The sequence below is a fragment of the Schistocerca gregaria genome, chromosome 3 (genome assembly GCF_023897955.1).
Source record: "Schistocerca gregaria isolate iqSchGreg1 chromosome 3, iqSchGreg1.2, whole genome shotgun sequence".
NCBI classification, from domain to species: Eukaryota; Metazoa; Arthropoda; class Insecta; order Orthoptera; family Acrididae; genus Schistocerca; species Schistocerca gregaria.
In genome coordinates this window covers 696,384,205-696,408,012 of record NC_064922.1, presented here as the reverse complement: position 1 = coordinate 696,408,012, position 23,808 = coordinate 696,384,205, and the positions used below count along the sequence as shown (strand labels likewise).

Genomic DNA, 23,808 nt, shown 5'->3' with positions numbered 1-23,808 from the left:
TTCGATAGCCGCTATCAGAAAAAAGTACAAACTATGGCATCTCACTTTTTAAAAAAAGTTGACCTTCATATCTCTAATGCGGCCCCACCTAGCAACAAAAAACCAGCGTCATATTGTGGCCCCCGTTGTCCCATTTAACAACTGTGCCACAAACTTTTCAGCTACTATCATACTTTCGGAGTTATTCTAGGTGGCAATAGTTAGTGACTCACCCTGTATATTCTTCAGTTACTAACGTACCTGGCTTTCCAACTTTTTTTAACACGGGTCTTGATAAACATTACACAAGACTTTCTTGAGATCCATGAATCCATGGCAGAAGTATACATCATACTCATTGCTCCATCGTATAATATCAAGTATGACTATACACTTGCCCATTGTTCTGTATCAACTTCAAAAGTCACCCCTTTAGTCATGAATCTGGAAGGTCCTGTGAACTGAGTTCATACACCGGAATGAATTAGAACGATAAAATCACATCTCCAGCTCTACGAAACACTGGACAGTGGTCATCCAAGTTGTGTGTGGTCTTGACACAGCAGCACTGTGAACTTGATCCAATAATGCCAAGACATCATTTATTAGGTCTACACTGAGGAATTATACGCAAGAGGCAGATCAACCACGGACAATGTTTATCGTAGCAGTAGTCAACTCCATATCTAGTTCATGGATCTTGACAAACATTCTTGTCATTGTTTGGTATGCACAAGCTTCATCCAAGGTCGGCGATCAGTATTACTTTTCTCAACTCTAGTAGATGTTATGACAAACTCAATTGAACTACGGTGTGAACTCTTCATTGTGTGATGAGACGATTCCGTTTGCAGTAAGCTTCGTGAAGGTCACATGTGTAAGAGGCAATCAGACTGGAGCTTAGCACTCAACATTCGTTAAAAGATGATCGTCCATTGAGGCACTAATAAAAGTGCACACTGGACTACTGTAAGGTGGAGGAAAATTTCCGTCGCAGATGGGTCTGAAATTCACATACAAAGTAAAAGTAGATTCTATGTGACACTAAACTATAGCATGCTTCGTGAATGAAAATGTGCCGTAAATAATTGATTTCAGCTATCAGTCGCCCTTTTTAAATTTTATTGGCAGATCTTGATTTGAGCTAGAAACTATCTACTCTCAATGCACTATATCATTTTTGATCAATGCATGTTGATCAAAAATGATAGTGCATTGAGAATGGCTAGTCTCTTGCTGAAATCTACATCTCCAATAAAATTCATGAAGGATGACTGATAGCTGGAATCTCTTATTTACAAGTCAATATAACAGTCGCTGCGTGCAACAGTCTTCTGAATGGAAGGTAACCTGAGAAAATAGTCTTGAGAAGAATGCCTGCGAAAGAGACAGTATTTTCAACAGCAGTTACATACATGGTGTTTACCCGATGAGACGAAGTTTCCAGGAAAAAGATAAATTTATCGGCTTGAGATAAGTAAGACTCGTCTAAAACGACAAAGATAAATTTTCTATCGGATAGCTTTACCAGCGGGTTACGAGGACTTACGAATGATGAGCCTGTTTCTTCTCTTTCACCTGATCACTGATCAGAGGCTACTTGATTTTTCTCTCGGTTATATATTTCGTATCAGTCATTTTCTGATCGTAGTTTTCTACGTCAAGGAAATATACTCCTATTAACCCTTCAACATCATCACCCCTAATAAAGTCCGTATTTTTAGGAGGACACTTCCAAAGTACTCGCGATGTGTGTTCCTTATTCCCTTTTCCAGCGATAAAGTAAAATATAATTAATGAATGGTTCCCTGCAATTGAGCAGAAAATTAAAAAGAAGCATATTGAGTTCTGTAAAACACTAAGACAAATGTCAACCATTACTGTACCACATGAATAGCTGTCACATTTGTGGATACGTATTGATGAAAAAGTGAGCTAATAGGAACATGTTTTTGAACTTCTCAGACAGCAAGTTTCAGCGGTTTTTCTCTTCCAATAGTTACTTTCAAGATCAAACAAATCATCATATTACCGTGCTACACTCATATAATTTTATAAGATAATTAGTAGCTTAGGAAGGAAGCACTGATTGCACAAAAGCGAGCAGAAAGACAATATGTTATTTTCATACACAGTTATCTCACGGGCATCTCTAAAAGGAGTTGGGCATTCCACATCCACAAGACACATGTTCAGTGAGAAAGCGCACAATTAAAAAAATCTGTTTGAGGAGAATAATTATGTCCATAGCTGCAACACTACAAGGTAAAAAGACCTCTTTTAATCTTGAACTGGAGTTGTCACCGGCGAAGAAGGTAGTTCAATACGAATGTCCGAGAGGTAGTAAATCAAATTTTATATCTCATCTGAAATAATTTCTTTTGTACAAATCCCGTACCACACCCTTATATCTAAATCAACATTCTCAGTATGGTAGTAAAGCAGAAAAGTGTATTTACTCTGGTGTAAAATCTATGTTTGATGTGTAACATGTGCAAGGACAAAGGCTGATTTTTTCCTTTTGATTATATTTAAAGCACTGTGATAGTATTCTCCGGCGTAAGAGATACCCACAGACAAAAGAAGTATACACTGTCTCCAAACTGGTTGCTTTCGTATTTCAATAGAAATAGTGCAGGTGACTATGCGTCATGTAAGTAATTGATTATGCATTGATTGTGCTTCATCGTTTGTAGCTGCAAAAAATATTGCAGGTGCATGCCACGGAGACGACTTATATTATTTATTTTCAAACCTCACATTCTGCCCAGTAACCGGTGAAGTTCCTGAGAAAGACCAGGAGATTGTAAGATTAATGACCAAACTATGGACAAACTTTGCAACAACTGGGTAAGTAGCATAATAATGATAAAATATATCAAAATGTAAATTTTCTTGAATCTGAACAACAGCTAAGGGATCTTGCTTTTGAGTACCTATTTGTCCCTGTGCCAGTTAGAAAGCTATGAAGTTTTGATTTCTTAGGCTATTGATTCCATTAAAACTACCATGATGAAGAAAATAAATGAATAACTACATGTTTCTGATGAAGATATATAATACAGGTTTATGGAAGTATTTACCCCTCAGACTTGATGTTTATACTTTCTTGTCACTTATTTTGAACGTTTATATAAATGAAAATCAGCCTACTAATTAAATTGAATTAACGTGTACAACAAAACTGTGTGCAACAACTAAATGAAAATTTAATGATAATACTTGTTTTCATTGTTGTAAATAATACAAGTGGCAGAAAATCTTAGCATGAAAGCTTTGACTGTTTTTTTCAAGATTTATGGTAGTTAACCCATATTATTCTCCGAAAAGTTTGCATACATCTCCAACAATCTTGTAAATGTGGCTAGTAACATGCAATTGACGCAATAATTTGTAGGAATCCAACGCCCAACGAAGAACCACTACATTGGCCAAGAGTCACGTCGGAGGCACACTTGGAATATCTGGACATAGGTCAGACGCTGGAAGTCAAGACTGATCTGATGCAACAGCGAGGGGACTTTTGGAGGTCGTTGCCTCTTACACACCATCACAGTGCAGTTAAGGAAGAGCTATAAGCAAATTTGTGACTTCTGTCGGCACTGATTTAGCAGTGACAGGTGTGCCACAGTTCTGAGTGTAAAAATGTAAAATATAAACGATGGGTGGTATGTTTGATTATGCCTGCGCTGCTGCTGCGAATGTCATCAATTTTTCGATTAAAAATTGAAAAAGTAAAAAAAAAAGTTTTGGACCTATCTTCAATTCCCTGATGTTAAGTGCAATAACGATTAGGTTTAGAAATTTATAAATACTGTTTGACATTAATGTGGTTACTGAATTTTGTAGTAGACTGCTACTGACCTTTGTATTGCCAGGGTAGTTAAAATTTTTGAACACGAATTTCAACAACATATTTTTAATGGAATAAATCCGTTGTTCCTGTGCTATTGAGCTGCCAGGAAATGACCGAAACTCGACATCTGCAGCACTCATAAATCGCAGTTGTCAGCGATACCTTGTTTTCTTGCATTTCATTTACGGGTATACACAGTGTCAATGTTTTATGCTTAAGAATGTGGTACATTCCACTGATTCAGAGTATTCAGCACGTAGTTTGGTAAAATATTTTCGTGACTGTGGTAACAGCAGTTGATTAAAACTGCACGCTATCACTGTAGGTGCAAAATGCTGATAACTACCGCCTGAAAATGGGTTGGACACAATCGCCTGAGAACTTGTATTTTTGTGTCTAATTGATGAAAATCGAAACTTGAAGGGATTTAATGAAATGGTTCATTAATTTAACAGATACTGTGTAATCTGTAACATAGACATCCTTATTATATAGTGAAATATGTTTACATCCAATAAAACAGTACACAAATGTGTATATGTTCATTTCTAGAAAAAATATTTGTTTCATTTTTATCTATGGAGATACTGAAAGGATTATGGCTCTTAAAAATAATATTCACTTATGTTTAACATCGTATTTATCAAACGAGAAGAGTGTAACGTTTATTTGGTACGTTTTCTGTTACATTATTTCGTAACATGGACCCTAAAAATGCATTAAAATGTTACATGCAAAGGATCAGTCTGTGTCTGGTTACGTACTGTTCTAGGTATGAATTATACTGTGATGTTGGAGCGTGGAGCGACAGATAAAACTATTTGGTCTGTTCTTTTTAGTTTACTTTTTGAACATTTTAATGTTTGGTAGCACTGTGTGATTTTTGGATGTCACTGCCTTTCACAAGCGTCTGTGAATTATTTGTACGAATTGCCAGAAAGCCGTACTGTTCCTTGAGGGCACAGACCCACCATTCAGCTCACCGAAACTGAAATGAAATGTTCTAGTTCTCTAAGAATAAAGCAGAGGCATCAAGAGCCACTACGATAAATAAAACACTACTGTCGTTTAAATGAGCAGTATATTCTCACAAAGGTTCACATGCACAAGAATTAGTTCGGAATATCATTAAGGCTTGTTCTATCAATCTGAGCACTTGACGCAGTCCAGAGGGAATTCTACTCTCTGTACCTGACTAAATAAAGCAATTAAGATGGAGAATAATGTCAGACGTCATGCGTTTTGCAGCGGGCCGCACACGAAACACAATATCGAAAATGAAGGACGGGCTTTCCAAATAAATTATTAATCCTAGTAAGTTCACTTATTTACAGTTTTACAAGATGTGACCAATATCTCATTAGACCGAAAAAAATGACGTTAGCCTTCATTAGTGCTAACCGAGGCTTATGCGGACACCAACATCGACAGAATAACGACACATTCTGTAGCGGAGCGTAACTCATTCCTTATGACTGACGGCGACCGAATAACTTCCTAGGTGCAGACACTGGCATTTATATACAGGGTGTCACAAAAAGGTACGGCCAAACTTTCAGGAAACATTCTTCACACACAAATAAAGAAAAGATGTTATGTGGACATGTGTCCGGAAACGCTTAATTTCCATGTTAGAGCTCATTTTTAGTTTCGTCAGTATGTACTGTACTTCCTCAATTCACAGCCATGATTTCATACGGGATACTCCACCTGTGCTGCTAGAACATGTGCCTTTACAAGTACGACACAACATGTGGATCATGCACGATGGAGCTCCTGCACATTTCAGTCGAAGTGTTCGTACGCTTCTCAAAAACAGATTCGGTGATCGATGGATTGGTAGAGGCGGACCAATTCCATGGCCTCCACGCTCTCCTGACCTCAACCCTCTTGACTTTCATTTATGGGGTCATTTAAAAGCTCTTGTCTACGCAACCCCGGTACCAAATGTAGAGACTCTTCGTGCTCGTATTGTGGACGGCTGTGATATAATACGCCATTCTCCAGGACTGCGTCAGTGCATCAGGGATTCCATGCGACGGAGGGTGGATGCATGTATCCTCGCAAACGGAGGACATTTTGAACATTTCCTGTAACAAAGTGTTTGAAGTCACGCTGGTACGTTCTGTTGCTGTGTGTTTCCATTTAATGATTAACGTGATTTGAAGAGAAGTAATAAAATGAGCTCTAACATGGAAAGTAAACGTTTCCGGACACATGTCCACATAACATCTTTTCTTTGTGTGTGAGGAATGTTTCCTGAAACACCCTGTATACGTGGTGCGGACGGTGAAAGTACCGCTCGCTCTACCCTACCTTCAGGTTCGGCATCAGAACTTTTGTACTAAAAACTGGCTATGTAGTTGTCAGTTGAAGACCTACAGAGATCCCAGTGTTTCTCTAGATACTTAGGTCTATACTCCATTTATAGTATATAAAATTCTCTCACCTATAACTTTTAAATTTTAATCTCCACGGTTGTCACCTCTGACACACTTGAACTAGCCCCTTGGACTTCCACTTGTTTGGGCCATTAAAGGATCCCATTAGTGAAAGACAATTTGAGGACGACGAGGAGGTGATTCACACAGTGAAGCACTGTCTCCGCCACCAGGACAAGGATTGGTACCGACAGGGCATACACACCCTTGTTCCGCGCTGGAGAAAGACCATAGAACGGAATGGAGATTACGTGGAAGATTGGAAGATAAAACATCATTCTTTAGTGTGTGTAATTCTCATTATATTCAAAAAAGGATTGTTCAAAAATAAAAACTGCGTTGCATTGCTTTCCGGGAAACCCTCTTACTTACGCGAGAAGAAGTGCTGTCGTTTTAGCTTTGTATCTAGCGTACTAAAGTAAGTGAAACAATACGTTTTCTAATTTTTCGCACAAAATTTGATTTTTGATTAATAGTTGAAAAATCAAAGGAGGTAACGTCACTGAAACTTCTACCATATGTTTTTAAAACTTAATTTAATTCCAAAGACAGAACACCCGAACTTCATTGTAATTCCTTTTAAGATTTCGAAAATGAAATAATTGAAAAGTGAAAGAGGTAACTTTCCATAAACCTCTACAGAATGTTTTTACAGCCAAATGAACCTAATTCCAAAATTACAGCTTTATAATTACAATGTTAAGCGCTTTTAAAATTTCGAAAAAACAGGATTTTCTATTAAACTGATTATCGGATCATGCTGAGATTTGAAACTGTTTACATTGGCTCAGTTTCACATAAGCTGGCAAAGTTTTGCAATATTTAATTCTACTTAAGATTATTTTTCTCCCTATATGCGGCGGGCGTTAGCTCTGCCAACCTGACCTTGGCTTAGCGATACAGAAAAATCAATATGTCGCTCGCCACAGCAGAGAGCAACACCTCACATACTTGTAAGTGCTTGCTTCCCAACGAGAGGTATAAACTATACTGTGCCGGCAGCGTTATCACACCTCCTGACAGTAAGAAGAATTGGAACCATTGTTCATATATCTTCAGCAACATTTCCATAATATCGACCCACTGTATTGTTCCATTAAGAAAAACAGTATGATTATGATTATTTGCCACATAGGAAAACATCCCTTAGAAAATTACTATTTATCTCCAACACTGTCTGGAAATTGTGAACTATTTATTTAATATCAGGTACATCCGATAATTACCAATTCGTAAGCTGCAAATTGTCGATGAAGAAATAAAGATTTTATTTCGGTAATGCATGTGGCATTCAACTTTACTGTGTGTTGAAGACAACCTGAACTCTTGAACCAGCAACAGCTCTGTCACGGGAGATAGTGAAGAATGTGTGAAAGTCTTCTCCAAAGATCGACTGGTTTAACGGATTCCCTGACCTGTACATTGACATGACGCAGACGGAACGTGTCTAGGATCCGGTCGGTCGGTCCATTACTTGTTGGTCATGACTCTCCGTATCCACTGCTGATGCTTTGCGGACTCGCTCTCGCACGGAACGGAGAATGGTTCCCCAGGAACACATCGTGGTTGTCTGTGACCCAAGGCCATGATGTCTAGAGTTTAAGGTTGAATGACGTGAGACTCTGAAATCTACAAGTTAGGGATCATTATATTGCTGTGTAAATAACATCTTATGTGATTGTAGTGTACCTAATTCATAACATAAAGCTCTTTTCAGTGACTGATACCTTTTCTAAATTCATAAGACTCAACTCAAAATGGCGTAATAGGGACATGAGAAAGTTACAAAGTCTTGGAGAAATTTCACTTTTATATGATGGTGGAACCTATAGGACTGCTCTACTCTCTGTGATTTGGTTCACAATTATGGCAAGGATTTGATGTCCAGTAATCCTATGTTAATCTCCTAAAGCAATAAAGCGCACTTCTGAGAAACACACGGAAACATTTCCGAGCACTATTTAACGTTAAAAATTTCGAAAATTGTATCGAAATGCGTGTACCTCTGTAATTTCCATGAATGTAAAATTATTTTATGATAACATACATATTTTTCTCAATGCTACTGCTTCATTTTTCTCTAATTTACATTTGAAACCAATTCAAAGTATATATAAACATAACACAGAGGAAACGCCCTGCAGTCAGACTATGAGATTAATCTGTGTTGACAGAAAAGAAACGGAATTATTCTTGTCGGTATAATGTGTCCACTGCTATGGTCACTTTACTTTCTGTATTTGATAGACTGAAGGTAATAATCTGAAGAGTGTGTTGATGGTGGTAACGCTTTACATCGACATTTGTTGTTACTGCATTTCAGCACAATATTACACTTTAATTTTTTTTTAAATGTGACTCTTTCAATTTTTCTCTTTAGCAAATCCAAATAGTAAGCAAAAAATGCTGAATCAGAAACTCTCCGTTTACATGGAGCTCCCAAAACGAGATTTCGTAAACCGATTTCCCAATACCGCGTCTGGGTGGTCATGCAAACATTTCAGAATCTACTCTGGAAATCCGTTTCTACTGGCTGGTTTCCCAATCCCACAATTGACTTTCGCTCTCGTGTAAACGCATCCGGTTTTGAAACGTGCTTGGGCTGTCAGGTTTCTTCCTGGTTTTAAAAATTTTCGGCTAATAATGGACGAAAAGGCATTTTGTGCAGTGAAGGGTAAGTAGAAATATTAGGCTGAAGCTGTTTACGCCTCGTCTGATTAAAGAGAAATAGCGATTGTGCTGACTAAATCAGAAATTGTAACAGCTGTTTTATTGGCGCCATAATTAAATGGGCTAGCAAATCAGCAACAGACCTTAACATGCAAACGCGAAAGCGTATAACGGTTATGAAATTCGGTCCGTGCCTTTCGGAAGGTGTGTCGCATGGAAACGTAGTGAATTACTACTAAAATATTATATTTTAATTTTTAATTGCTAATCACTAAACATTTTAATGTTGGTAATGCAAGGACAATTCAATAAAAACCTCAAAAGCTGTATAAAAAGTACAAAACTTCTACAAAGTTTGTGTTCTTTTTTATTTTGTCGTAGTGTCCTAGAACTATTATGAGATGGGGATGGCACGCCTGCCTCGCAAACTGGATGCTGGGAAATAGTGATACATTTGGCTACGCCCTTGCAGGTTTGCACTAATGTGGAGCAGCGGAGTGTCATCAGACTTCCGCTAGATGAGGGGTTGAAACAAACAGAATTTCACCGTCCGATGGCCCTGCGTTATGGTGGCTGATGTTCGAGTCGAACACTAGTGTATATGAGTGGGCGGGTAAGTTCAAACACACTGTAGCAAGTGTTAAGGATTCATCATGCCCAGGAGGCTTTGTCTGTGAAGTCACCGAAAACAGTAACTGATTGCCAGAAATGATGAGCTGATACGCATTAACAGACTTATTAGGGTGAGTGATATTGTAACAATGTTGAACATTATAGTCGAAGCACTCCATTATATCTTCACACTCAGTGATAAGTGTGAGACTATGCTTGTTCCTCTCTCTATTCTGACACGCAGAAAATGTACAATGCTACTCATTGCTACTTTACAGCGCTTATTGTTCACAGGCACAGGCACAGACCTCAAGATAATAACTGTTGCTGGATACTTGGTTGAAACTAAGTTGTTCTCCCTCGAATGTGTACAGACATCTGGTAGTTTTACTGCAGGAGCGTCAAACTCTCACTCTATACTGACTTCGATGCTCGGCTGTGGCGTTCTTTGGCATTCTTCTTCATGACACGGCTGTGATGCTGCTGCTAGCTGCTTTCTGGTAATATATGTCTTGGCTCTATACACTAGCCACTGAAGAGGCTCTATGCACTATCCGCTGAAGTACTGAATTTCAGGGCCCTCGGGCGAGTTTTTCTCGTAGCATTCCTTTCCCTGACAATTCCAACAGTCTTTCTAGACCGTTCTGGCTGGAATTGCTTCTGATGTGTTTAGTCATCTTCAAGCTGCTGTTGGGTTTGTCATCGCTTGCACTTGACAGCACAGCCATTTCCTCGGCTGGCTGTCAACACATCTTACTTCACACGGAACCCTGGCCCCCTTCCTGTTGCCCATTTGTCTTAATATTATATTGAAACATTACTAACATTATCTTAACGAAGTTTGTTTCTTTCGTGATAGTCATGATCGTTTAACTACGCTGATTTGTAGATAAGCCCACCCGAAATATTCACAAAAGGCGTAACAGTGTTCAGAAAGAATAGATTAAACACAGCTGGTGGTGGAGAGTTTATTGTTCAATGCAGTTTACCTTGTAGTTCAATTGAAGTAGGTAATTCCTGTGTTTAAGTGTAGGGAAAGGTTTTACTTGACAATCAGAATAAATTAATAATTGGTTCCTTTTACTGAATCTACAACTTGGATCATGCATTTGCTGATGTGTTCAAAGAAAACTTGAATCTCATTTCAAATAGATACCCACGCCCTTCTTCCGCACCACAGATATACACTACTGGCCATTAAAATTGCTACACCACGAAGGTGACGTGCTACAGACTCGAAATTTAACCTACAGGAAGAAGATGCTGTGATATGCAAATGAATAGCTTTTCAGAGCATTCACACAAGGTTGGCATAGTCGGTGACACCTACAACGTGCTGACGTGAGGAAAGTTTCCAATTGATTTTTCATAGACAGACAGCAGTTGACCGGCGTTTCCTGGTGAAACGTTGTTGTGATGCCTCGTGTAAGGAGGAGAAATGCGTACCATCACGTTTCCGACTTTGATAAACGTCGGATTGTAGCCTATCGCGATTGCAGTTTGTCGTATCACGACATTGCTGTTCGTGATGGTCAAGATCGAATGACTGTTAGCTGAATATGGAATCGGTGGGTTCAGAAGGGTAATACGGAACGCCGTGCTGGATTCCAACGGCTTCCTATCACTAGCAGTCGAGATGACAGGCATCTGCTCCGCATGGCTGTAACTTATCGTGCAGCCACGTCTCGATCCTTGAGTCAACAGATGGGGACGTTTGCAAGACAACAACCATCTGGACGAACAGTTCGACGACGTTTGCAGCAGCATGGACTATCAGCTCGGAAACCATCGCTGCGGTTACCCTTAACGCTGAATCACAGACAGGAGCGCCTGCGATGGTGTACTCAACGACGAACCTGGGTGCACGAATGGCAAACGTCATTTTTTCGGATGAATCCAGGTTCTGTTTACAGCATCATGATGGTCGCATCCATGTCTGGCGAAATCGCGGTGAACACACATCGGAAGCATGTACTCGTCATCGCCATACCTGCGTATCACCCGGCATGATGGTATGGGGTGTCATTGGTTACACGTCTCGGTCACCTCTTGTTCGCATTGACGGCAGTTTGAACAGTGGACGTTACATTTCAGATGTTTTGTGACCCGTAGCTCTACCATTCATTCAATCCCTCCAAAACCCTACATTTCAGCAGGATAATGCACGACCGCATGTTGCAAGTCTTGTACGGGTCATCCCGGATACAGAAAATGTTCGACTGGTGCCCTGTGCAGCACATTTTCCAGATCTCTCACCAACTGAAAACGTCTGGTCAATGGTGGCCGAGCACCTAGCTCTTCACAATACGCCAGTGACTGCTACTGAACTGTGGTATCGTGTTGAAGCTTCATGGGCAGCTGTACCTGTAGATGCTATCCAAGCTCTGTCTGGCTCAATGGCCAGGCGTGTCAAGGCCGTTATTACGGCCAGAGGTGGTTGTTCTGGGTACTGATTTCTCAGGATCTATGCATCCAAATTGCGTGACAGTCTAATTACATGTCAGTTCTAGTATAATATATTTGTCCAATGAATACCCGTTTATCATCTGCATTTCTCCTTGGTGCAGCAATTTCTGTCTACGCACGATATGTTGTCGAAAATACTTGTTTGAATTTGGTGGTAATCATGAAACTTCATCCGAAACTGTATTGAATGGTTTCTACGAAAATTGTTTTGAACTAGTGGTGTAGGAGACAATCTCAAGTGCAACGGATTGTGAAAACTTACTTGACCAAAGCAAATGGGTAGCATAATGATTGGTACAGAGGTTATTGACCATAATGTCGTTGTAGCAAGACTCAATGCCATAACATTCAAATCCATCGAAAATAAGTGCAAAATATATCTGCTGAAAGGAAGTAGAAACGAATTCTCTTGAAGCCTTCCTAAGAGACAGACCACACTCCATCCCATTTGACTATGTAAGCATAGACCAGATGCGATTTACATTCAAAGAAATAGTATTGACTGCTGTCGAGAGATGTTTAAAAAATTAATAAGGAACTGTACTGATCCTCCATGGTACACAAAACAGGTCCGACAGTGTTGCAGAAAGAACGCAAAATCCAGAAGACTGGCGAAGTTTTAAAGGAGATCAGATTCTAGCGAGAACACAGCGAAATGCTTTTAATAGTTTCCACAGAGAAACTGTCACGAAATCTGGCTAAAAATCCGAAGAAATTCTGAGCATGGGTAAAGTACACCAGTGGCAAGGCGCAATCAATACCTTCACTGCCCAGTAGCAGTGGTAATGTTACCGATGTCAGTGCCACTAAAGCAGAGTTACTAAACACGGTTCTCCTAAATTCCTACACAAAGAGGACATATAAATATCCAGAATTTGCGTCTAGAAAAACTGGCAGTGCGAGTAACGAAAGTATCCTCGGTGTAGCAAAAAAGCTGCTTAAATCACTTAATACGCGTAAAAGCAGGCCCTGCGGTCCAGGTTGCATACCAGTTATGTCCCTTTCATAGTATGCTGATAAAAACGATATATTGCAAATAGCCGGCACAGATTCAGAAAATGACGTTCTAGTGAAACACAACGACCTCGTTATGCTATCGACAGGGTGTGTCAAATTGATTCCATATTTTTAGATTTGCGGAAGATTTCTGACACGATTTTTCACAAGCGACTTCTAATGAAATTGCGTGCCAACGGAGTATCGTCTCAGTTTTGCATCTGGATTCATGATTTATTGTCAGGATACTCACAGTTCGTAGTAACTGACGAAAAGTAATCGAGTAAAACAGAGGTAGGCTAATACTTGTCGTTTGCCAAGGAAGTGTTACTGTTCTTGATCTACATATATGATTTAGAGACCAATTTGAGCAGCCCTCTTATATTCTGTAGACTCTTGCAGATTCATAAGTTGATAAAAACCAACTGTGAAATGATTTATACAAGATGTCTGTATGGTGCAAAAAGTGGCAATTGATTGTAAATAATAAAAAGTGTGAAGTCATCCACATGACTGCTAAGAGAAATCCGCAAAATCTCGGCTACACAATAACTCACACAAATTTATACACTTTGGTTCAACTAAATACTCAGTGATTACTATTAAGAATAACTGAAATTGGAGCGATTACATGGATAATGCTGTGGGGAACAAAAGACTGCTATTAATTGGAAGAACACTTATAAACTGCAACAGGCCCACTAAACAGACTGCCTACACAACCCTTGTCCGTTTTCATCGTGAGTGCTGCTGCGCTGTCTGGAATTCGCATGAGATAGGATTGATGGAGAGCATCGAAAAAGATCAGAGAAGAGCAACTCGTTTTGTATTATCTCGAAATAAGTGAGAGAGTGCAACGGATATGCCAATAGGGATAGCAGTGCTTGAAAAGAAGGCGGTTTTTATTGCAGCAGAACCATCTTACGGCATTTCCACCAGCAACTTTCTCTTCGGAATGCCAAATTATTTTTTTGGCGCCCACCTGCATGGGGGAAAATGATAATCATGTAAAATAACCGAAATCAGAGCTCAATCGGAAAAATTTGTGTGTTCATTATTCCCGTGAGCTCTTTGAGAGTAGAACAGTAGGAAAATAGTTTGGAAGTTGCTCGATAAAAGCCCTGTCATGCACTTAATTGTGAATTGCAGAATAATAATGTGAATGTAGATGTAGATGTGTGCCGCGCGGGATTAGCCGAGCGGTCTCAGGCGCTGCAGTCATGGACTGTACGGCTGGTCCCGGCGGAGGATCAAGTCCTCCCTCGGGCATGGGTGTGTGTGTTTGTACTTAGGATAATGTAGGTTACGTAGTGTTTAAGCTTAAGGAATGATGACCTTAGCAGTTAATTCCCATAAGATTTCACAAACATTTGAACATTTTTTTTATGTAGATGTGTCCCAAACAATGGAGACACCGCTTGTGAGAAGTAAAAATTGGATTCTCATCTGTGCCACTACAGATAAAAAAACCTAATTACATAAGTACTCGTTAAGTACAGATTGATATGCAGGGAAACTTACTTTTCTATATGAAGCGAAATTACTTATATTCGTCGTATCTGTAGAGACGCACCGATACCAACGTTTGTTATCAGCCCGCATCATAAAGACACGTATTGCAAAAGCAACAGCATATTTCCGACAACTGGATATTGAAAGTTTAATTATCTGGGATGTAATGTATTGTGGGTGTTAAATATGGCCTATTTATAACAAGAATACATGTATGACGTGGTAGTTAATGAATTCCGGAAATAGTGTTGCAAATGTTTGCTTATTTCCTCGGTGATGTGTCTAGCAAACGTTCCTTTAGAATTCTAATTTAATTTATATGCTTTTTACAATTTGTACGAAATAAACGCGAGGCAAATTAAAGCATTCTTAGCTGATTTGAAAGAAGGAATTTATCCGGTTATGTGGAGGTCATGTATTGAAATACTGATCTGATCTGATAAACCTCTGCTAGAGATGCTACTATAGTTAGTAATTAGCAATATATGAATACATAAGCACGCATAGCTGCTAACTACGAAATGTCGGACGAGGTAGAAGACAGTAATTTGTAGGCATAAGAATTTACACATCATCTGGTCAAAAGTATCCGGACATTTTTTTTTCTTATGGGACTTACTGCTAAGGTAATCAGTCCCTAAGCTTACACACTACTTAATCCAAATTATCCTAAGGACAAACACACACACACACATGCCCAAGGGAGGACTCGGTCCTCCGCCAGGGCCAGCCACACAGTCCATGATTGCAGCGCCTTAGTCCGCTCGGCTAATCCCATGCGGCATCCTGACATTCTTTTATAATTCGGAGACATTCATTAGCTGTCGCAAGAAGCGGACACGCGAGTATATATCAGGAGGAGAGTATTGTGCTTTGAGCAGAAATTGTAGCAGGGGATTGACTCGTTCAGGAGAGGTCAGTAACTTCGAAGAAAAGTAAGATTAGGATTTTCACATCTTGTTGACATTGATGTCATTCGTGACGGACCACAAGCTCAGAACTTTCAAGGAAAGGGTAGGAAAACCGCCTGTGCCCTTTGAAGGAACCCATTCTGCATTTGCCTGGAGCAATCTAGGGAAATCACGGAAAACCTAAAGTGGGATGGCGAGACGCTGATTTCAACAACCTTGCGAAGCACTGCGCCACCTTTTCTTTTTGGCTTCTTTCGATCTTTCTCTTCGTCGTCTTTATGTCAGTGGTTCTGTGTTGTTGTTGCATAACACTTTTCAGATTCTGTTGATGACAAAACCACGTTCAGTCCCCTTAAAAAATACGTTGAACTACCGTGCCATCTCGTGGCATAGTAGTGACTTCGAACATGGTCTTCACATATGTTACGTAGCTATCAGGGATACTTGAAGCCATATCAAGCTACTCAATCGACCGTTGTGTGATGTGGCTGTGATGTGGAAACGCGAGGGAAGAACTATAGTTGGAAAAAAAAGAACGGCAGATCTCGTGCACTCGCGGACAGTGATTGTCGAACAAAGCGGAGGGTGGTTGAAACGAAGCACAAGCAGACAGCGGAAAGAACCAGTCACGAGTCCGAAGTACTACCAGCAAATCAGCTAACACTATAACTGCGCGGACGGAGGTAAGACGAATGGTGCACAATGAAAGAGTAGCTCCTCATACACCACACATAACTATGGTCCGTACAAAGTGACGCTTGACGTACTGGGCAGTGAGTGAATGGAAACAAGTGATTTGGAGTGATGGGCCAAGCTAAGCTCCGTCGCTATCTTATGGATGGGACTGGGTTGGCCGTTGCGTGTACAGTGGTACGTGCCAACACGTGTAATGCCCAAAATAGTGTCTGGAGTAGTTGGTGTTGCGGAAAGGATATGTTTTTCGTTCGTTACGGGGTAGTCTCATTGTTGTGTTTAAGGAAACGCTAAAAGCCGAATGATGCGAACACATTTTGCAGCATTGTGTATAGCGTACACTAGAAGATCACTTTAAGGACGATGATTGTTTGCGACATTGCACCCGGTCGTAAAGTAGCGGCTGTGAAGCAATAGTATGTGGACAATAACGTTCCTAGCCTGCCCGGAGTTCTGACCTGACCCCAACAAAAAACCTTTAGGATCAGTTACAATGTCGGCTTCGCCCCAGACTCCAGCGTCCAACCCTCCAGCGTCCAGCATCACTACCTTCTCTGACTGCAGCTCTTGGCAAAGAATGGGTTGATCATTTCTCCACAGACATTCAAACACCTCACTGGAAGTGTCCCCAGAAGAGCTGAGGCCACCATGAAGGCGAAAATGTCCTGACGCAGTTAATTACATGCCACATGTTCCAAGATTGGTGTTACTCATCTAACTAATATAATGTCACTATCCCAAACACACACACACTGTAAGTGCTCATAGTCAACTTTCTCTGTTGGTGGGCAGTAAATTTCAACATAATTAGTTTCACAGGAATTTCTAGATTCGTTGTTTTTTCAATGACATGGCAATATTTTGTAAGCATTAGATTCACATTTCCGGTTATTCTTGGTATGTCATGCAGGTACAATGTTTTTATCGCAGAAACATAGGTACGTACGTGAGTACACGTCGCTGATTACTGATACCTCTAGCAGACGTACCCTCGGTCTAGGGATGGCCGTCGCAGTAGCTCAGCGCGTTTGATTAGGGAGCTGACTGCCCTCTGTAATAAAAAGAAAAATGGTCAGGTTTCCATCGATAAATGTTCAAGAGGCCTCATGATACGTCCGCACAGCTCCGATCTCCCCGAAGATGAAACACGAACAAAAAATCAAACAAATTAGGGGAAAGAAGGGGAGGTGCGGGGATTGAGGGTAGAGTCTCTGATTAGTAATCACAACTCTTCCGTCCCAGGTTCGAAACCCGCCACGACATAAATTTTGAATAAAAATCATCAGCAATGGCAGCCAAAGACTTCCAGCATACGGAGTCACATATATTTTGTCAATGGCCTTGTCAAAGAGGGCGGAGGAGCCACAGAGTTGCAGGGCACTTTCTTGTATTTAGTGTTGGAAACTACCTCTAAAGGTGGAAGAATCAGCAATGATCAAAGCCTTCAAGTATGGAAACCCCTGCATGAAAGACAGATAACGAGTATCCACAGGACATGTGGTCTGTAATTGAAAAAGTGTAGTGATGATCTCTCCAGTTCCAGAAGGTTCCAAACTAGTCCCCCATTCGGATGTCCGGGAGGCATTTCCAAAGGGGGACATATGAAAAAAAAAAGACTGAATAACCAAGGAATGGATAACGTTCTACGAGTTGCGTCGTGGACTGTTAGACATTTCAGCATGGTAAGGAAGATAAAAAATTTGAAAACGGAAATTCAGTTTATGGCCAGTGAGTATAGGCTACTATCAACAGAAGCAGAAAATGGTATAATAGGAGTAGAATTCGTTATGAAGAGAAACGTAGAGCAGAGAGTGAGTTACAGTGAGTTTAGTTTTACCATCAATATCGACAGCAAACCAACGTCGACAACGGCAGTTCAGATATACGTGCCGACATTACAAGCTGAAACTGAAGAGATACAGAAAGTGGACAAGGACAATGAGAAACTAATTCAGTAAGTAAAGGTAGATGAAAATTTAAAAGCTGTGGGTGACTGGAATAAGGTTGTACGGGAAGAAGTAGAGGAAAGGGTTACTGAAGAATATGGGCTTGGTACTATGAATGAGAGAGGAGAAAGAATAAGTGAGTTCTGCATTTCAGAAAGTAACAGCAAATACTTTGTTCCAGAATAGCAAAAGGAGTGGGTATACTTGCAACACGAGAAAATTTCAGGTGCGTTAAATTAGGCCAGGCAAAGATTTCGATATCAGAGACTGGACTAAAGGCGTACCCAAGAGCACATACAGACTCAGATCACAATTTAATAGTGACGAAGTTTAGGCTGAAGAGAGACTAGGCAGAAAGATCAGTGCGCAAACAAATTGGATGCGAAAGTACTAAGGATGAGGAGATACGCTTGAAGTTCTCTAAGACCATAGATGTTGCGATAAGAAATGCCTCAACAGGCAGTTAAGTTGAATAGGAAGGGACATCTCAAAGACAGGCAATAACAGAAGTTGGAAAAAAACATAGGTAAACACAGTAACTGCGAAGAAAGCGTAGAGAACACAGAAATCACTTCAGTTGATCGTTGAAAGAAGGAAGTACAAAAAATGTACAGGGAAATTGAGGAATACAGAAATATAAGTCACTTACGACTGAAATAAACAGGGAGTTCAGAGAAACTCAAGCGATATGGCTTCGGGAGAAATCTAAAGAAATCGAAAAAGAAAAAATGGTTAAAATGGCTCTGAGCACTATGGGACTTAACATTTAAGATTATCAGTCCCCTAGACTTAGAACTACTTAAAGCTAACTAACCTAAGGACATCACACACATCCATGCCCGAGGCATGATTCTAACCTGCGACAGTAGCAGCAGCGCAGTTCCGGACTGAAGCGCCTAGAACCGCTCGGCCACCGCACCCGGCAAATCGAAAAACAAATATTTGTCAAAGGATAGATAGGCCAACAGATAGGAAAATTAAAGGAACCTCCGGTGAAATAAAAAGCAAGTATACTAACATTTAAAGTGCAATGTAAATTCCACTGCTAAATGCAAAGGAGAGATCGGATAGGTGGAAAGAGTACGCTGAAGGCCTTTATGAGGGGAGGGACTGTCTGATGACGTGATAGAAGAAGAAGCAAGAGTTGGTAGACAAGAGACAAGAGATCCATTACTGTATTCAGAATATAAAAGAGCTTTGGACGACTTACGATCAAATAAGGCAAAAGGAACGAATAACGTTCCATCAGAATTTATAAAATCATTGGGGGTTTTAGGCAACAAAACGACTAGTCACGTTGATGTGTAGAATGTAGGAGTTTGGCGATATATTACCTCATTTTCAGAAAAAAACATCGTCCACACAATTCCGAAGATTGCAAGAAACGATAAATGCGAGAATTGTTGCACAATTACCGCAACAGCTCATGCATCCAGATTGCTGACAATAATAATATACAGAAAAATGGAAAATGAATATTGAGATTGTCTTACATGAGGATCAGTTTGGCTTTAGGAAAGGCACCAGAAAGGCATTTCTGAGGTTGAGGCTGATAATGGAAGCAAGATTTGATGAAAATCAAGACACGTGCGTAGGATTTGTCCACCTAGGATAGCCTTCGACAATTTCAAATGGTGCAAGATGTTCGAAATTGAGAGAAAAAAAGGGTAAGCTATAGGGAAAGAAAGACGGGTGATGTACAGTATGATCAAGATCCAAGAGGGAACAGTAAGAGTGGAAGACGAAGAGTGAAGTGCTCAGGTTAAATACAGTTTAATATATGCATAAATAAATAAAAGAAAGGTTCACGGTGGAATTAAAATTCAGGGTGAACGGGTAGAAATGATAAAATTCGCTGATGACATTGCTATCCTCAACGGAATTGAAGAAGAATTACAGGATCTGCTGAACTGGACAGTCTAATGAGAATAGAATACTGATCGAGAGTAAACGAAAACAATGAGAATTAGCAGAAATGAGAACAGCGAGAACCTTAATATCAGGATTGGGGACCACGAAGTGGATGAAAGTAAGGAATTCTGCAACTTAGGCAGTAAAAGAACCCATGATAGTCGGAGCAAGGAGGACATCAAAAGCAGACTAGTACTGGCAAAAAATGTATTCGTGGTCAAGGGATATAAACTACTGTCAGACACAGATTTATATGAATGTGATAGTTAACCAATAGAAAATCAAAAGACAAAAATTATAAAAAATTATTTTAAATGGAGTTCAGTTGAGGTTAGACTTCTATAATTCGGAATGAAGTTCATTACCTCCAGCAGACGACCAAAAACCGGATTGAAAATTTCAGACCAGAAGATAACAAGATGTACAGGCAAGACTAATATCGTTATTAATTAAGTGCGAAACATGACAAAGTTAGAAAAATCTACTGGTTGTGTCGATATATAGAATGTGACGTAACACAAATAAGAAACAGAAATGTAGGGTAAAGAGCATATATGTAAATATTTATTAACTCTGTTGACGAAACATATAATTTACTAGTAACAAAAGAGCGTTTATTAGCAAGAGTCATTTAATGTGAGATATCATGTTCAGCATTTCAATTATTATACATTTCTTCTAGTCCTTCTTCCATTATCATTTCTTATTTTATTGGTAGTGTGGATGTATCTATCTGCTCAGTGTTACGTGCACTGAAGGAGAATGTGGCAAAAAGACGAATACTGCTTCATTTTAAGGTTATCGATTTGCAAACAGAGTAGCCATAAGTGATAAATCACGTTGAATTGAAAAGGCTGCAATTCATGTCCACTTTATGCTGACGATATAAGTACAAATCGATTAAATTAAGATATATGGTACACACTCTCAGTGGTTGTCAAGGCTGTACTGACTGTGAAGGAATACAGTTGCCATGCAGGGACATGATAAGGTAGTATGGTGTGCTGTCACAGTTGATTACGGATTTTGTCATGTGAGAAACGAATTCATCTCTGGAAATGGCGTTATGTCCACAAAACCAATTTATCATCTGTCGTAATGATGTCAGTATTATGAAATTCTTACTTAGTATCTTGCATTTTAGTTAATGTTTAAGAGTTGTGTGTGACAATTTTGAAACCCAGCACAGTTGTTTTCATAGCCTACGTCTACGTGCACTGACTCTGCAGTCCGGTGTAGGGAAGACAACTGATGTGTCTCACACCATCCTAGTCACCCTTGCTGTAGAAACAACTTTGAAACCATATTATCTGCAGATTATTAAGTGTTGCGTTGTCTCATATAAGGACTATCAAATGAAAATTACATGAAAAAGCCATCACTTATTTCACCCAAACATACTACACGTAATTTTAAATACCGTCATCTGGAACCTTATGTCTCTATAAAGGTATGGTTTGTTTAGAATTCAAACCAACCATCGCTGTTTTAGTTCCTAAAGTCACAAATATTTGAAACTACATCATTACTTTATTTGTTTATTGAAAGACATTGAGCTGCACTTGAAATGATTATTTGCCAATCTGGTATTCGGATGTACAATCTATCGTCAGTGACATCTGACACAGATTTCTATAACATGGCAACCGTATGTACATAATGGCATAATTTACATATCAGGTAATACGATAGGATATGAAATCCATTCTGTAACATAATACAAATTTTTCTGTGTATATTAAAGCTGTCAGGTGTTAGATAGTGACAATTCTTGATCACTTCTGACATACTTGTGATACAGTGAAAACATAAACTGACAGGCAAAGGAGTTTAGATTACCTATCGTTTGTTACTTCTAAGATCATATACATCTGTGATATGCATTCATAAGTGCAAAGTAAAATCTTTAAGACAGTTGTCATACGCATTTAGGCTATACAAATGTATAAAATTGCAAAATAATCTCACATATCACGTAAAAATAGAGAATTTTACATACGGGATATAGAGAGATGCCAAATCTAACTTATTCGGTTAAACGCTGTTTAAATTTTGTATAAACGTGTTATTCTGTAACTCTGCTTGTTCATTAAGTTTGTTTCCGATTATTTCGTCATATAGATGTAGATTTCAGTTTCTTACAGAATATTTAATAGTCTGCCTTTTTCTGCATCATCAAGAATGGTGAGCCGGTATTCTTTTAAATGTGCCCTGAGTGTTGAGGTATTGGCCTCACTAACATTAACATGTTCTCTAAAACTCTTTTTGAAGTTTCTCCCTGTTTGCCCAACATAAAATTTATCATATTCCATACATGTTTTTTATATTCAACCTGACATACTATACTTTTAGCTCTTATTTATATTCTTCGTGAAGCCAGTTGGAAGTCAAGTTTGACAAAACTATCGGTTTATTTTGTCAGGAGCGTGAAAGCAGCATGGTAAGGTTGTAAACGTACATTTTCGTACTTGCTTCCTCTCTTCTAATGTGATTTCATTTCTACTCTCAGTGTGTTCTTTCAGGTTTTGTGCGTAGTTTCATAAACAGTTTTGGGTAATAGCCATTTATAGATGCCGACTTCTCCAGTGTATGTAATACAATACTAATATTCGCCTCGAATGTCTTGCTGACTAAGACGAATTAGCTAAATATAGAGTAGATGGTATTAATATATTGGTGGCACAATTCACAGATATCACACTCCTCTCGGTAGAATCGGCTGCCATTTCGCTGTTTTGTTAATAGATTAACGACATCATACTATTGTCAAATAATCGTCGAAGTGGTACAGATTTAAAGCGCTGTTAATTTACTTTACTATCATTTAGGAAGATACCGTCACATATAGTAATTTCTTCAAACAAATCTATTGAAAGAATAGGTGGTTTCGTCAACAGGACAGTCAATGCAGTCATAGATTTTGTTCACGCTAAAAGAAGAGGGCTATTTACACGACCAGTACTTTGCATTTACAGAAAGTTCCTCAGTTAGTACATTTCATTTTCAGTTTGCAGTACTTATTTACTGGGCGTGCGACATGAGATGGTATCAAGGCAGTTTATTAATGATGCATTGGTTGATCGTGATGTCCGGCTGTCTGAAAACCAATGCGAAGTGGATGCCACGCCATGGTCGCGAAACACTCTCCAAGTGGGTCGCACGCGTCTACCCCGTGCTGGAGGCGCTGCTCCAGGAGGAACCTGTCTGTCGTGCCGTTTCGGTGACTCCCTCCTTCGTGTCGTCTAACCGCCTCTTGGTCTCTCTGCTGCACTCTGCAACCGCCAGCCCTACTGGACTGGTAGTTACCGATGGGTGGGACGCTCTTCCAGGAGAAACTTCCACTTGCTTCCTTACTGCAGCAGATACAGCGTCTCAAGAGCACATCACACTGGTAAGTACAATTCTTAAACGAATAATAAAGAGATGTCAATAAAATTTTCATACGAGACTCTGTTTTAAACAGAATAATATAATATCTTATGAAGTTTTATTAGGCATATAAATATTACCTGGTAGTAAAATGTGAAAATTTGCGCCAGCCTGGGACTCAAACCCGGATTTCTCGATTATCGCGTGTGATCGCATTACCGATAGTGAATAGAATCCAAAATAGGATCAATTAATGCCTATTAAAAACATTCGCCCAAAGTGGGAATCGAATCCCGACACTATGTATACCAAGCCCCCACACCACCAGCTTCATTTTTAGTGGTAGGTTTAACCACCGTTTTTGTCTTTTGCTATACAACGCAGTTGTGACAGGAACACACACACACACACACACACACACATATATATATATATATATATATATA

At 39.6% G+C, this 23,808-nt stretch overlaps 1 protein-coding gene across 1 annotated transcript in view; it reads left to right on the top strand.

The window, feature by feature from the left end:
* The window catches only part of LOC126354365 (juvenile hormone esterase-like), a 103,916-nt gene extending 100,192 nt beyond the window's left edge, over positions 1-3,724 (top strand). The window contains exons 9-10 of the mRNA XM_050003949.1: positions 2,694-2,829; positions 3,377-3,724. Coding sequence (XP_049859906.1) covers positions 2,694-2,829; positions 3,377-3,557 — 317 coding nt within the window. The 3' untranslated portion in view covers positions 3,558-3,724. The remainder of the gene's footprint in view (positions 1-2,693; positions 2,830-3,376) is intronic.
* Positions 3,725-23,808: the final 20,084 nt, after the last annotated feature.